Raw genomic sequence first — 15734 nt, forward strand, 5'->3', positions numbered from 1 at the left:
AAGAAAATTTATTAAAAGTTCAACATAGTAGCAAGTGTAAAACATATGGAAAATATTTTGTCAATATACATATATACACACACACAAGAATATATACACAGTATGAAGGCAAACAAATCACGATTGGGGATTCCAAAGCTTAATAAAAGTATTTGGTTGATGTCTGGTACTTTGTTTAAAAGTGTGGTGTTTTTATTTTTTAACAATTTACTATAGTTTTATTGTGTTGTAATATCTGTACACGAGGCTCTTTTCTTATGTCCACTAAATGAAATAAAACTGTCATTATATCAAATACATTTATTTAAACATTTAGTGAGTACAGAAGTGACAGCAAAATCTTGTGATGACTCAAATCTTTACTGAATATCAATTACATTTGTTACAAAACATTAAGTTAGACCTGTTATACTTGTTAATAGAACATTTTCAATCTAATCCCTTACAGATTTTCATGAATTAAAAGAGTGTATATTATAAAAATATTCCATCCACATTCTATCTGTCATGTCCTTTGCTGATGATACATTTCACCCAATCCACAGCTCTTCAGGCTGGTTGGGACACAACAAACACTACTGTAGCTGGAGTATTAAGTATTTCACACTCTTCTAATTCTTAATGGTATAACTTAATGTCTTATGGAAAATATGATTGATTATAATAATGTTTCACTTACTTGTAAAAGGCATTCACATTATAACACTTTATTAATTTTATGTTTATCCAATTCACACAACATATATAAATAAATTGCCTAATTGGCTACTAAATTATTTGTAGTTGTAATCCTGAGATGTTTTAAATAAAAACATTATTATCCATTAGAGTTATAATAAAACATGTTTTCATTATTTAATTTAAAGAAGATCACTATGGACAAGGCTAGATTAAGGGTTTTATTGGCCCTAGGCTTTTCAACTTTTAGAGGCCCCCCTCAAGATAGAACTTCTACATGCAATACATTTATAGTCATAGGCTGAGGCTTACTAATTGACTATGAGATTAACATATTCAAAAACAAACAATGGTGATAATGAGATAGTCTTTAGTCAACATTAGCAATTTATCTGTCAAGAAAAAAAAAATCCGTAAAACTTATGGGAAATATATATTTTAACAAAAAAAAACTTTATCACAGATGGAAACATTCTGAAAAGATCTATCATATGGCATCAGGGATACTTCATAAATTACTTTAAAACAAAAAATTAACAACTCAATGTAAAACATACTGTATTAGAAAAATGTGGTGGTTAAAAAAGTTAAGATGGTTGCCCATTTTTTTTTGTTTTTTACTTATACAAGTTACAGGGAGTGTGATGTTACACACAGATTAATCTAACTGGCTAGCTCTATTCACAAGTTATATTCAGAACCAAATATAATTCAGTCTGTTTTGGCTTTACTTTTGATGTTAATTGATATAGCATTCCCACAGTTTAAATATAACAATATTATACTTCATATATGTACACAACTACTACAGTCTTCACTCTCATTAGAAAATTAGAGTTCCTATAAAGCTTTCTTTAAGCCTCACAAGATTCATTCTTTTTTTTTCTTTTTAATTTTGGCAAGGGTGTGGTATGGGCATTCCTATCTGATGTGAACTTAATATATTTATTATAAAAATGTGTAAAAACATATACGTGATCTAATTAAAATAACAGCTAGAGAACTTTAAACATTATTTTGAAACAAATAGTGTGAAGGTGAATGTATAAAAGAAATGTGCCTTTATGTACTTATTTTTATACTTTTTTTTTTATATATAAAACTACTTATTAATATTTCCCTAAATTAGCATAGAAGTCAAAGCATATTGATATACTAAGTGATCTATCAAAAGATGGTTATATTCTCTTTAAACTCTTCAAGCTGTCCACATTAACTTACCTTCACACAAAAACATATCCCATATCCTTAGAACACAAGACCAGGGTAGTGTACGAGAAAAGATGCACATCAACCATTCAGTCATATAAAGAATTGGCTCCACAGCCTGTTTTCTCTAAAACAGATTACCTCTTTCATGAAAAATGGTTTACACTTTTTATATTTTATGATGAAAAAGCATGAATAAATGCATAAAATTTTTTATTACATTATTTTATGCCATCATATCATAAAGAGATCAAAATAACAAAGAAAAAAAAAGAAACCACTTTTCAATTTGTACAATTTTGATATTGAAGTAATAATACCTTAAGATTAAACTGCTTTCAAAAGTTATATTCTATTACATGAAGGTAATTCACTAAAATTTAAGTTTAGACCAATTCTCTGTGGGATTATCTAATGGTCAAGTCACATCTTTAAAAAACATTATTGAATGTGACATAGTACTAAAAACAAATATAAATAAAATGTGACCATGAACTGTTAGTATGCAGTCACTTATTTTTGTAATTTCCAACTAAATACTTAAAAATAATATATTAAAACTATTTGACTTCTTTTGTAGTTTACCTGTTGGTACAAAGTTTTCAGCCTGAGCAATAAAACAACTGATATTCTTTAATGTTTTTCATTTCCACAATGGAATTATTTAACCAGATTTTCTGTAGCTTTCAAATAAATTTAACACATACAATTTCAGGAATTAAAAAAAAAAAATTTTAAAGTCCCTACAAAAATTTAGATTTCTTGTTGTTCCTAAGTCTTGTAAACTTCCTATTAGATTCTGTTGTTTTCTGCAGAGGCTACAACTAATAATTTTCAAACTTTCATAAGTTATTTCTCACACCACATTAATCCACTCTATGTTGATGTGAACAGTTTTATAATTTGCTCTATCCAGTGGTATTTAGACTTGGCCTGTAGCTATTTTAAAATATAATCTTCATAAGGAATTGTTGATACTATGTGTTGAAAAATCATAGAAGGGTGAGAACCCTTTGTATAATAATAAACTCAAAGAAAGAGAAGGAAAATCACGTGAGAAACAAACAGATAATTATATGCTCAATGGATGATAGTTTCATAGCAAATAGAAACTTATAATTTGAGATGGGAAACAAAATTGATAAACAGATTGATCACAAGTGAGACTCCTCAGGGTTGTGCAGAAATGTAAGCTTGAATATCTTATAGGTGTCTTTGCAATGAATACACTAAATAAATAACAGTATGTTAATTTTTCAAATACTTCTGAATTAAAAGTTGTTGAAATAGAGTTAGAATTATTACTTGTACTTTTATTTTGGAATCTTATATGCAGATTGCATTCAACATATGAAAGGTTCTTTCTGTTCTAGATGGAGTTAATCTCTTACTCTTAAATAAATAACTTCACATTATAGCACATAAAAACAGAAGAATAAAATAAATTCAGAAACTCACAAAAACCTTTGTCAAGGCTTTCAAATGAAAACTTGTATGATAGTAAATACAGTTATAAACTAAATACAGACAAAAAATACACAATTTTTAAAATTTTAGATCTTATTATTTCTTACTATAAATCTAAAGGTGCAAAATCAGCTTAGCAATTTCAAATAGAATAAGCTGAGAATTCTTTATGCTAATACCATATGATATGAGGGGAATTTAACTCCTAATTTTAGCATCATAAATCCAAAGGTTTACTGCTGTCCCACCAGAAGAAAATCTGTTATGTTACAACTCCAATGTCCTAATATAATTCCACATATTGTTTCTTAATTTCTTTTGAAGAGCACCTCATTCTTGTATCTACTTATTGTGTTTAAGCACTTTCATGAGCTATGTAATTTTATGATCACAAAGTTATTTGTACTGATTGTGTTATATACTTTCAATAATTTTGAAGTTGTATAAATCTTTAATGGTGTATTATATTTAATGTATTGTCATCAATGTATATATAACATCTAAGGAGGGTGGTGTAGTGGATTTTCTCAAACAATGTTCTATATTAAATTATATGCTCTGTATGCATAGCCATTTTATGTTAAATAATAGGTGGGAAACATGCAGGATGATATAATAACTGTCTCATTAAAATAACGGTTTTATCTGTAACTTTTTACAACATATAATTAAAGACAGAAGTGAAAACTTACATGTTAATGGTGCCCTGTAACGTACTGACTAGTATATATTTATTTTAATATTGGTTTTATTAGTTAAATATATTTAGAAATGTATGTAACTTATAGTATTAAATATGTGTAACAAAACGTATGTGTATTCTCTAATTTTGTACTACATATACATGTAAAATACTAATGATTGCCGGTATTACTGTCTACTGAACTTCTGAGAATCTTGCCATAAAACTTATAAATCAGTGTGAAAGGAGACATTAATATTGTTGGTTCAAAACAGCTGATATACTATAAGCTTCTGAAGCCATAATTGTGATTAACATTTATTACTTGAAAAAATGCACATACTAAAACAGGAATGTTTACATGTTTCGAACATTACACACCATTCAGCTTCAGTGAATTAACTTTGGACATTAGATATCTCCCATTGGCAAAAAGTCAGATGATAAAAGGCATGAGGCCAGCTAAGAATAGTCAACTCAGAATTAATTGCCCATTGTGAACAATCTGTAAAATATTCAGTTCCAGACTAGACAGAAGACTTAATATTGTTTGAACGTTTGTAATATTTTTGTATATAAATCAGTATTTGTACTAACTATAAGTAATACCCTTTATTATGAATTGTACTGTAATTTGTACATTAAAATATATTGGTGTTAAGAAAGAAAACTGTGTATATCAATCTTGTTCACAATATTTGATACATACCCACATTAACTTCTAAACTAAAATGAAAATTTCCTGCTATTTGAAATCATAATACCCAACATACTAGATCAGAAGCTCATCTGAGATAAGTTATAATACTTTCATTGTGTTTATTTACTTATTTTCTTGAATTCATTTAGCTTAGGTAAATTCAAACTTGCTTCATAATTCATCCTGCTGGTCCTCCCACTATAAAGTGCTACCTAACATTTTTTTTGAGGAAATTAGCTTTCCTGAAAATACCATGCTAACATTTTCATCCTAATCTTGGATCATTTTATCTTTCCAGAGAAATTCTTAAATGCACAAACACAATTACTGTGATGCACAATTACATGCTTTTACTTTTACATGTGAAATCTTTATTAGTACTCCAATGGTAACAAATTAAAATCTCAGAATTCATGTATATAGTCTAGTTTGAGAGGATATGTTGCATTGACTTTAGGAATGCTGTTGTTCAGAATTTCTTGTTCATTATTTAAAAATTTAAAATGTTCACAAAAAAGTTATATCCAATGGAATATCATATTGTTTTGTATATATTTTAAGAGCAAGTCAAATAGATTGTGAAAAACATCTAAAAATACAAAAACATTTTTTTTTTCATAGTATTGATTCATCGTGCAGAAAAATTATTTGCATATAAATAATTTCCAACAAAACTAATGTGTTAATGCCTTTAAATATAAGTATGAAAAATAGCTTACATTATTATATTACAGAATGTCCCAAAAATCATGTAGATATCAACTTATTCAGAGGAAGACCTTCAAAATTATCCTTACACCTAAATGTAGTTTTTTTAGATAATGTCCTCCACTAGGTGGTTGGACTTTCATGTTATGTAGAACAACAATCATTTCAGAATTAAATTGAAGTCCCAAATTGATATTGTGATAATACAAGCAATGTTGTATTTTAATTTCACCAATTAACTCTCTCACTACAGACTCATTCCAAGCAACCAACCTCGTACACATTTTGAGCTTATAATTTTTACACTAGAATTTTTGTAGATTATCAGTAAAAATAACAAGGCTTTCATACACAAAATATCAGATTTGTAAAATTATTTAAGATTTTTCAAGCAATGACTTGCTCATGCATTTTTTCTTTTTGTATGTAGTATCCAACATGCTAGATAATTTTAAGGTTAAAAATAGTTTTATGTATCAGAAAAGTTAACATTTTACTTAACTGAAAATGAAATACAAATAATACTTACAGCTGCTGACACTATAGCTATTTCTTGATCTTCAGGGTTTCCACTCTTTGTCCATTTAAGCATTGAAAGTGTTTGATCCAGTATTTTATACCCCACTTGAATGTTCTAGGCAAATCTAATTTGCAAATCTCTCCACCAACTTCAACATGCTCTCTATCTAAGTACTGTATATAAGCACTTTATTCAGATAATGTAATCACTTTTTCAAGACATAAACCAGCTTTTAGTAGGAATATCAGCAGAGGTAATTACTGTTTTAAGTAAATTTTCAGTTTAGGAAAACATAAACTTTCAAAAAATACTTATCTCTGCTGACAAAATAGATATAATTCCACAAGGAGAAGGTGGAGGGGCCAATGCAGGCATGATCCATACTGAAAGTGTCTGTACAGGACAGGAAGATAAAAATGATACAGCTGTTTGGTTGGGGCTGACCTATATTGATGTTGCACAATACAGGGTTGGAATGTTGATGACTAGGGTTATTGGGCCACAGTGTTATATATACACACACACACACACACACACTTTTCACTGGATCTCAATCTGCAGCCATAAAGTGAAATGTTTCAAACCACTAGAATCATCACAAGTAAGCAAGCAACACTGAAGTGAACAAACTTTCTCCTCCACCTGAAAAAGTCCAAAGTGCAACACTCCAGGCTCAGAATGACAATATTGTGTATGCCACACTCAACCAAAGGAAAAGAACTCATCCAGTCTAGAATTATAAACACTCATCCTCACTCACTAACCAAGTGGACGAGCAAGGAGTATTCCACTTTTCACTGGATTTATGGAGAGGATGCCCTCCATAATGAGAAACAACTTAATGTTCAAAATTATGAGGAGATATTAGACCTCCTTCCATGAACAATATACAAAATGACATTGATCAAAGAGAATGGTCACACACCTCCTAGGTGGATAGCTTCATTTCAGATTTGAACCAGAATCATAAGTAGGCTATAGTAAAGGCTGGTGCTACTCCTACTGGCATCTGGGAAAAACATCCAGGGACCAGAGTAGGAGGGACCCCAATTTTGTCCTCTTCTCCAAGAGTGGAGAAACACACTCAAACATTCTGGAGGAAAAAACCTCTGCCTTCACCCCAATGACTGGAAACTAGAGATGATAAGGGCTCTCAAGCTCCACTAGTAGAGTCTGGAGGGTAATGTGTTGGGAAAGTTCTGAGAATCAATGTTCTGGAAACTATGCAATAGTTGAACCAAGATTTATACATTTTTAACAGCAAAGGAAGGAAGGGCAGATCCCCTTTTGTTTTATACATGATAGTACATGAATGGTGGTCCATAATAAAAGGTAAAACTATCTGGTACATTTCTAGATAGTCTTCTGGAACATTTCATCTCAACAAAGCCAGTTGCAACCTTTAGCAAATATCGTAAAAGTAGTTACTAGTGAATAATTCAGAAGATAAAGCATACCTACCAGGTCAACACTCACCACAGAGTGGTATCCAGTGAAAAATAAAGGAACCTAGAAAAAAAAAAGTATATGATTGAGGAGAATACTCACCTCTGGTTAAAATTAAAATATATGTGGTCAAAATAGCTACAGGGGGTAGCCAAAAACCCTCAGAAAAATAACTGCCAGATCATGTAAGATCATGAGATACAAAAGTATTAGTAGTAGTCAACCTACTAGTTCACATAATGTCTTTCAGTGGGCAGTTCAACTGAGTGGCTAATAACATAAGATAAATATGATGAGATGTGATATGCAAAATATTCCTTTTCTCTAATGATAATCCATTACAGGTCATGTGAATCAAACTGCAAAGCCACCTCATTAGGGTAATGGGAATTAAGCCATGGGAAACAGAAGGATCCAAAGGAATGAACAATCAGTTCCTAATGACTAGACATGATTTAGTACAAGCCACATAACAATTAAGACCCTGATAGGAGATAACAAACAATCAGGATCAGAGTGGTCTAAAATGTGTAAAATGTACCAGCAAATAGGCGAGTAAGGAAGATCATTCCCTTTTCTGATCCCCAAAAGTCTTGGGAAAAAATGATTTATCAGACTAAGGCAGGAATGATAAAAAGAGTCCTATACACATGGACTGCAAACAATGCTGACTGACAACACCCACAAGCCAGCAATAACAAAAAATACAATTTGAGAGAAAGGTGAAGTTAAGGGCTCAAATGGAAGAAGTGAGCAGGGCCATCTTGGTTGCTTAACTAAGTATTTCAGAACACAGAAAAGACAGGGGGTTTTATTTTACATTCTAGTTTATCAATACTTGCAATTTGTGTTTCTAATTTGAAGGAAACTATATAATTTGTATTTGGAGATCAAAAACATCTAATATGAACCAAAGCTGTATTCAACATATTATGTAAAACACAACAATCACTACTCAGGAATTTTATTTTAATATACATTTTTAAATTTAGACACTAACTAATGTATAAGAGTAAAATTTGAAATATAATGTACACTTTGATGCTGAATGTTCTGACATATGTTTGTAAAATAGTAGTTCAATAAAATTTTGAGTTGAATGTCAGTCTACAAACATGATGAGATGCCCTCTGACATATCATTATGTAAAAGCTCATACAATAAAGAGAAAAGTTCACACAGAAAATCTGCAGTGTAATAGTAAAAACAGAAAATTTCTTTGTAAACTGAAATTTTTCTGGTTAATCTAACAAAATCTGCATGTGCTACATTAATATGCCTTTATTAAAACTTTTAGTTCTATATCATATATATTCTTTCTTTCTATCAATATTAGGATGATTGGCTGCTGATATATCAAGTCAACAACATGTTTATGACTTCACATTTGGGAATGCTGTGACCTTAACGTTTCATTACAAATAATTTTATATGTATTTTGTTGGTGGGGTACCTACAGAAAAATACAATTAATTTATTATGTGTCTTGTGTTTTGAACTGTCCTTTATGCACCACATTGAACCAATATTTATATAACATTTTAAAAATACAAATATATTCTTCTGAATTATTCAGCAGAAATATTGTTTAAAATATTAAAAATATATATGAAGTTCAATCTATCATTAGATTCACCACTAAGAGTTTCTGATTTTTGACAAAGACTTAATTGTTTAGATTTATGATGGAATACCAGTGATCTATTGCTTCTAAGTTCATATTTCTGTTAAAAGCAGGCTTTCTAGTGTTGACATAGAAGGCTTTCCTTGATTTTACAGGCTTTTTTCAGAAGTTCTCAATAGTTATTAAATTTTGATTATCCAATTGATTGATCAATCTTTATTAAAGGTATGTTTAACAATACCTGAATTTTTTATCTTCAAGAGTCTGTGCTGTCTTTGTGTTCTTTGAGTGAGCATCCAAAATATTTTTCATTTATCCAATCTATGTTCAAATGCATGAACAATGGTTCTCATAATTAGTATCTCTTATTTTATCTGTGGCAGGTTTCTGTAAACAGTGTTTACTAGTAATGGTTTTAATGTTTTGGAAGACTTCCACTGAGAAGAACAAGAGCAGTAACCTTCCACAGCACTGTGGATTCCCCTAAGATACTTGAAATTAACTTTATTCCTAAATAATGCAATATTAACATGGAAGGGAGAAAAGTGTGCAAAGAAGTAAGAATCTATATAAAATACATTTTCAAGTAAGGAAAATATTAATTTCAGAAAAGTTATGTTTCAGTAACAGAAAAGAACTGAAGGGGAAAAAGCCCATAAAGTGTTATGCTTTATAGTAGGGGCTTACTAAATGGAAAACACGTGTGGAAAATTGCATCCATTTTCTGCAGGATATTGTCTTTGCACAGATGAAAGTGTGAAGGCAAAGAATCCAATGTGTCAGATAAGTGAGCAGTAAAGTGTATAATAAATTGACTCCCTAAAGTAGCCAATGAAATTTAAGTCTACAATGACAACAGAGGTGGATGAAAAATCCAAAAATTGAGCTAACGTGCCTGCTAACAATGGATCCATCTCATCATCAATGAAGTTGGTGATCTTGAAAGTCTTCCAACAAAAAGTAAAGTTATAGTTAAACAATGTTGGAATTTAAAGTTGCAAATCCATAGACTTTGCTTTATCCAGCTGGGGACATTGATCTATTTGGGTTGACTACAAACTCTGCCTTAGAACCTCAAAATTCAAGTAGTAAATGTATGATTTGAGAGTTGGAAAATGCTTCTCCGTAGCAGTGATAGGATAAATCACAAAGTTATGACAATATGTCAAATAAGTCATAACTGCCCCTTCACGTAACAGAGAAGTAAACCTACCAGCAAGAACCACAATATTCAAGGATGGAGGGAAAAACTAAAAATTTGCTCCTATACCTTTCAATTATTAATTAATGTGCAGGCTCAAAAGGAAATGGAAAATAGCACAAAACATTACACATTCAAAAAACAACAGGAAAAAACAAATCCAAAGCAGCTTATTTAAAAGTGGTCTACTTTTTTGTTTTATAGGTCAGTTAAAGACTGTTGATTAACACTGACTAGACCATCATTTTGAGGAAACTTGGTTTTATTAAAGCAAAGTAATGTTGGACCATCCATAATATTCACCCTAGAAATTGAGCCCTGGACCCCACCCAGCAATGTGAGTCTGCAAATTCACCACAGTCCCACAATAGGTTGAAAAGCCAACAGAATAAAAAAAGGTGGAAAAAAGAGTAAATCTAAATTCTCTCCAGAATGTTAAGGATTGCCCTCAATTGCATTCTTAGAGCTCTTTGGAATATCACCACAGACCTGAATATATATCTTCATCTCACTATAAATAAAATTACTGACAGTCTCAATCGAGTGTGTTTTGATTTGTAATAGAGTTAAACTTTTTATGGCCTTTAGCTATACATTTAAAAATACAAAACCAATTTAAATTTTTTTGAAACTCTGCATGTACCTTCTGGAGTCTGTTCTTAACTAACAGTAAGTAGTAATTTACTTAGAAAACAGTGAAAGTATCCATTGTGTCTATCTAATAAATTAATCAAAGATTTAATAGACAGATAGTGGATGTTTTTTATTAGTTCTGTATCATTAGTTAAATAAACAGCAATTTTCCAAACAAATTACGTATGTTCACACTGAGTTTGATACAGAATCAATACAGTTTTCCATTATTTGTTTTCTGTTTTAGTAAACAATCAAAGGTGAATTACTAAACATCTAATGGATGTACACAGTGTTTCTATGTCTAACTAGCTGTAAAAATGGAATTACCAGACAATTTCTCAAAATTCCTGTTGATTCAATATCAGCAACTAATAAGTTATTACACTAGTATAGGTTGGTGTAAAATATCAGTTTAATTGTTTCACACAGTTATCAAGCAGCTAGCGTGAGCTTACATTTTATTTATTTGAACCTTATAAACCATATGGGAAGGGTAGGTCTAAACTGCATGTGTCATGGTCTTTTTAAGGAATTATTTTCTAAATTTAATTAAACTAATTTTTGTTTATGTTATACCAATTAGTATAGCATGAAAGGGTAGCTAATAATTCATATTTTAATAATTAAGAATTTCACGTTCTTAATTTCATGAGGCACTATTTTAAAAATTCCTGAATTTCCTTTTAGTGCAAAAAATTTTCTCTTGGAATCTTCTATTTCCTAGTAATTGTTTGTTTGTTTTTTGAATTTCGCACAAAGCTACTCGAGGGCTATCTGTGCTAGCCGTCCCTAATTTAGCAGTGTAAGACTAGAGGGAAGGCAGCTAGTCATCACCACCCACCACCGACTCTTGGGCTACTCTTTTACCAACGAATAGTGGGATTGACCGTCAAATTATAACGCCCCCATGGCTGGAAGGGCGAGCATGTTTGGCGCGACTGGGATGCAAACCCGCGACCCTTAAATTACGAGTCGCATGCCTTAACATGCTTGGCCATGCCGGGCCTTCCTAGTAATTAAGAAATTTAATGTAAATTACTCACTATAAAATTATCATTTCTCAGACAAACCATTATTTTTATAGCCTTCAATTCTGTTTGCTTAGAGTTATCAGAAATAAAATCACATTCCTCTTGTCACACCCACCTATCACATCCTCTTTCTTTCAGAATTTGTTAATAATTCTATATTAGGTATAGCCAATAGAAAGCCAAAGTTTTCATCTGTCACTTGATGCATTATATTATGTTCTTTTCTGAACAGATAATTGTCAGTTTCTCTATTAGTACAAGCTTTGTTTTCACTGGAAAGATGATAACTAGCTTGGATGAACTTATAATGGTTTTTGTAGCATAGATAGAAAGCCAGGTAAACAGTGAGTGAGAGGAAATTGTCTTGTTTTTGCATGTCGTTAGTCTTTTTTTTTTTTGCTGCATTAAATAAAAATTATTTATTACACTACTACCATCAGTATAAAAAATATAAGGTTAAGTCTCATCAACAAAAAGGAAGATCAGGTATGTAATTTATTTCTCATGTTTAATGTTTATTCTTTATGTATTATTACAAAAGTATTTAAAATGTAAAATTAAGGGTCTTCTTAGGTTAGATAAAATAAATAATAACATAATAAAAATGTTTCATGATGCACACAAGCAAACAACTTGGACTTGGAGTAGCCCGTGGGCAAGGTAATTTGATAGAATAATGAGCTAAACTTACCCCAACTTATAACAACATGATTAGTAGTACTTAGACATGGTTCAAAGAGTATAAATAAAATTTAAATGTAAATAGATGTATACTGTTATGAATTTAAAGATACTTGGAATCAGCAAATGTAGTTTTATGTTAAATTTAAGGACATTCCGAAAAGAAAGAAAAGGATAATTAAGAAGTCCATTTTTTTATTTTGCTGATTACAAAGTTGGTCACATTGACCAATCTTGTAAAAGATTAGGGCAGAAAAAATAAGAAATAAAATCTAAAGTTTTACTCATAACATAAATGATATTTGAGATTTGGGGGATGACAAATAGTTTTTTAATCATAACATGAAAAATCACTTTACACTTGAACCAGTTCATTACATTTACAAATAAATTTTTAGAAAAAATCTGATATTTTGTGTACAAAAGACTTGTAATGTTTACTAAAAGTCTACCAAGTTTTATGAAGACACATACACTACATTAAAAGTTATACTAAATATACTTAATGGGTGCAGCAAACGTGTATACAAACTCACGTAGTTTACACCAAGTCCATTGCAAAAGGAATAACGAATAAATTGACCCCGTAACTAAAAGAGGTATAAGTGGATGTTGATCAGTCTCATAAACAGTAAATTTATTTATCAAACTGACACAATTGAATAAAGCAACCTAATTGCATTTTCAAATAATATTTTATACAAACACCAAGTAAAAACATACAACTGGTTAACACAATTTTGAAGTGATCCTTTTACTTACAACAGAAACATATACACAAGACTGAGTATATACATATAGTCTAAGAAATTAATTTTTAAGAATGGATTTTCTTCACAATAACATATTAACATTCACTATTACCATATGCATATATATATACACACACACACATACATAAAACAAAAACGTTACAATGAGATTGTCTCATTAGGGTAGTTTTCATTATGTATTAAGTTTATTATTCTTTTATAGTACTGATTTAATTACCTATTGACAAGTAACATTTAATATCATTAAAATTACTGATTTATATACGTGTGTGTGTGTGTGTTTATGCAGTTTGAGAAATTTCTCATAAACAAGAGCAAGAAGAAATCAACTACATGAAAGTAAATATAACACATTTTTCAGTTACTGTGAAAAACACAGCAACTCTCATTTAAATTGGCTGTAATACGTCAAAAATATAGTTTATGCTTTATAAAGCTTGTTAGTGTTTGTCTCATTCTTACCATTAGATAACTTTCTGTTTGTAAAATGACTAAATACAATAGAAAAGATATTTTCTTTAAGGATTGTCAAAACAGTATATAAATAAAACTATCCAAGTGTAATAAAAGGCCAAATGATTCACATTTGTGTTTACTGTTTTATATATCTGTTATGTGTGAAAAAAAATTAACCAAATAGATAATATTTACTGCATTACTACAATTAATTGAATAAAAATACATCCATGTTATTAAAAAAAAAAAAGACAAAATGTTATACTAATTTTCAGCCTTACCAAATGTTTATAAGCCACAGGAGATACCTTTTTCAACAATCCAAACATTATGTCACCATCTAACTGTACAGCTTCCTGGAATACAGAACATGCAAAACAAAAATGTATTGGTACTCAAGTCGCATATTTCACTCACAAAGTTTTCAAGTAATTAAATAAGAAGTAAACAAATACTTCTACACTAGATGTATGTTCTAGCTATACAACTTTCAGAAATGTAAGAAAAACTATATACATATGCAACTTAGATATTTAAACTGCACAGCTTTTTCTAGTGAAAATAGGTGCAAAAAATGTACAAGTAAAACCTAATTAAACATTCTAAATATAAAGCTTTCATAACATAGGGAAGAAAACCAAGTTCTATTAAAGTATCAAATACCAATTGCAGAGCTTACTGACCTAATCATACAATAAAAACTATAGTAGTTGCACATAAATTACATATTTCAACTACACAGCTTTCTAGCACACAAACGAGCAAGCAACCTATAATAGTACATACCAAAGTTGTTCAGGTTTGTGCAGTGCCAACAAAAAGTCAAATTTACAATCCTACACTATAACTATATATTAGCATTTTATACCTTCCTCAAACATTATCTGTTTAACTATATCTATGATATATATATTTATATATACATACATCTCCAAAACTTATTATATTTTCCAAAACTTACTCTTTTATATAGTAGTTATATATTTTCATCATAGAAGGTCAAAGGTAAACACAAGAGGAAAACACATACCCTTACCTAGTAATATTTTAAAACTATACTGCTATACTGTCACATAAAAACTAGTTTTTGCACTAGTTACATAATACAACTGTAAACATCCCTAAATATAAACCACAATAATTACTCCTGCAAAAAAATACATTCCAAACAACATTTTCAGGAATGAAAACAATAAAACAGCTACAGATGGTTCATTACATTATATAAAAATGATTTTAAATGCATGATGACAGCTAATATAAAGTTGCAGTGAAGTATAACATATCACAACTACATGCTAACATTCTGTAAGTAGTGTTATGCCACCAAAAGTTTACTGCTTTTAGGATAGGTACATAACAACTCTTTCAGACACAAAACACTCACATACTCAGACCATAAAAACCTGTTCAAATCAGGAATTTAGAACTTCCAAGATGGAAACATTCCATGTACTTAATGGCACTGGAAAACAAAGGAATACATATCAAAGTAGAGCACTAAGACCATCCAGAAAGAGTCCTGCAACAAACTGTACCACAGTCACGGTAAGAAGAGTATATCTTCTTGTAATACACAAGCATTCAACACAAGGGTTACTGATAAAAGCTGATTATAAACCCAAAACAATAGCATGCAACATAAGGAAAGGAAGGATATTTGCCAAGAAATAAGGCCAACAAAATTTGAGTTCACAAACATAAGTACTAAGAATTCAAGTCATACCTCCCATTCAACTTTTGCATATAACGCTAATGCACTCGGGAAACAGTTTCCAGCCCAAAACTGTAAAATCTACATACTTATCTCTCATATACATGGGAAACAGTGTACTTCTCTATGACTATAATAAGAGATACACATCTTTCCTACACGTAGAAAGCAACTTCAAGGACACGACTATAATAAACAGATATATAGC

General features: G+C 30.4%; 1 protein-coding gene across 2 annotated transcripts in view; it reads right to left on the reverse strand.

Annotated features, from left to right (window-relative positions):
* LOC143225340 (TBC1 domain family member 10A-like) overlaps positions 1-15734 on the reverse strand; it is a 68140-nt gene that overhangs the window by 18968 nt on the left and 33438 nt on the right. For both annotated transcript variants that reach the window (XM_076454563.1, XM_076454571.1), the window contains exons 7-8: positions 14094-14168; positions 1900-2014 (exon numbers count right to left, since the gene is read on the reverse strand). In XM_076454563.1, coding sequence (XP_076310678.1) covers positions 1900-2014; positions 14094-14168 — 190 coding nt within the window. The remainder of the gene's footprint in view (positions 1-1899; positions 2015-14093; positions 14169-15734) is intronic.

Source organism: Tachypleus tridentatus, chromosome 1 (assembly GCF_004210375.1).
Source record: "Tachypleus tridentatus isolate NWPU-2018 chromosome 1, ASM421037v1, whole genome shotgun sequence".
Lineage (NCBI taxonomy): Eukaryota > Metazoa > Arthropoda > Merostomata > Xiphosura > Limulidae > Tachypleus > Tachypleus tridentatus.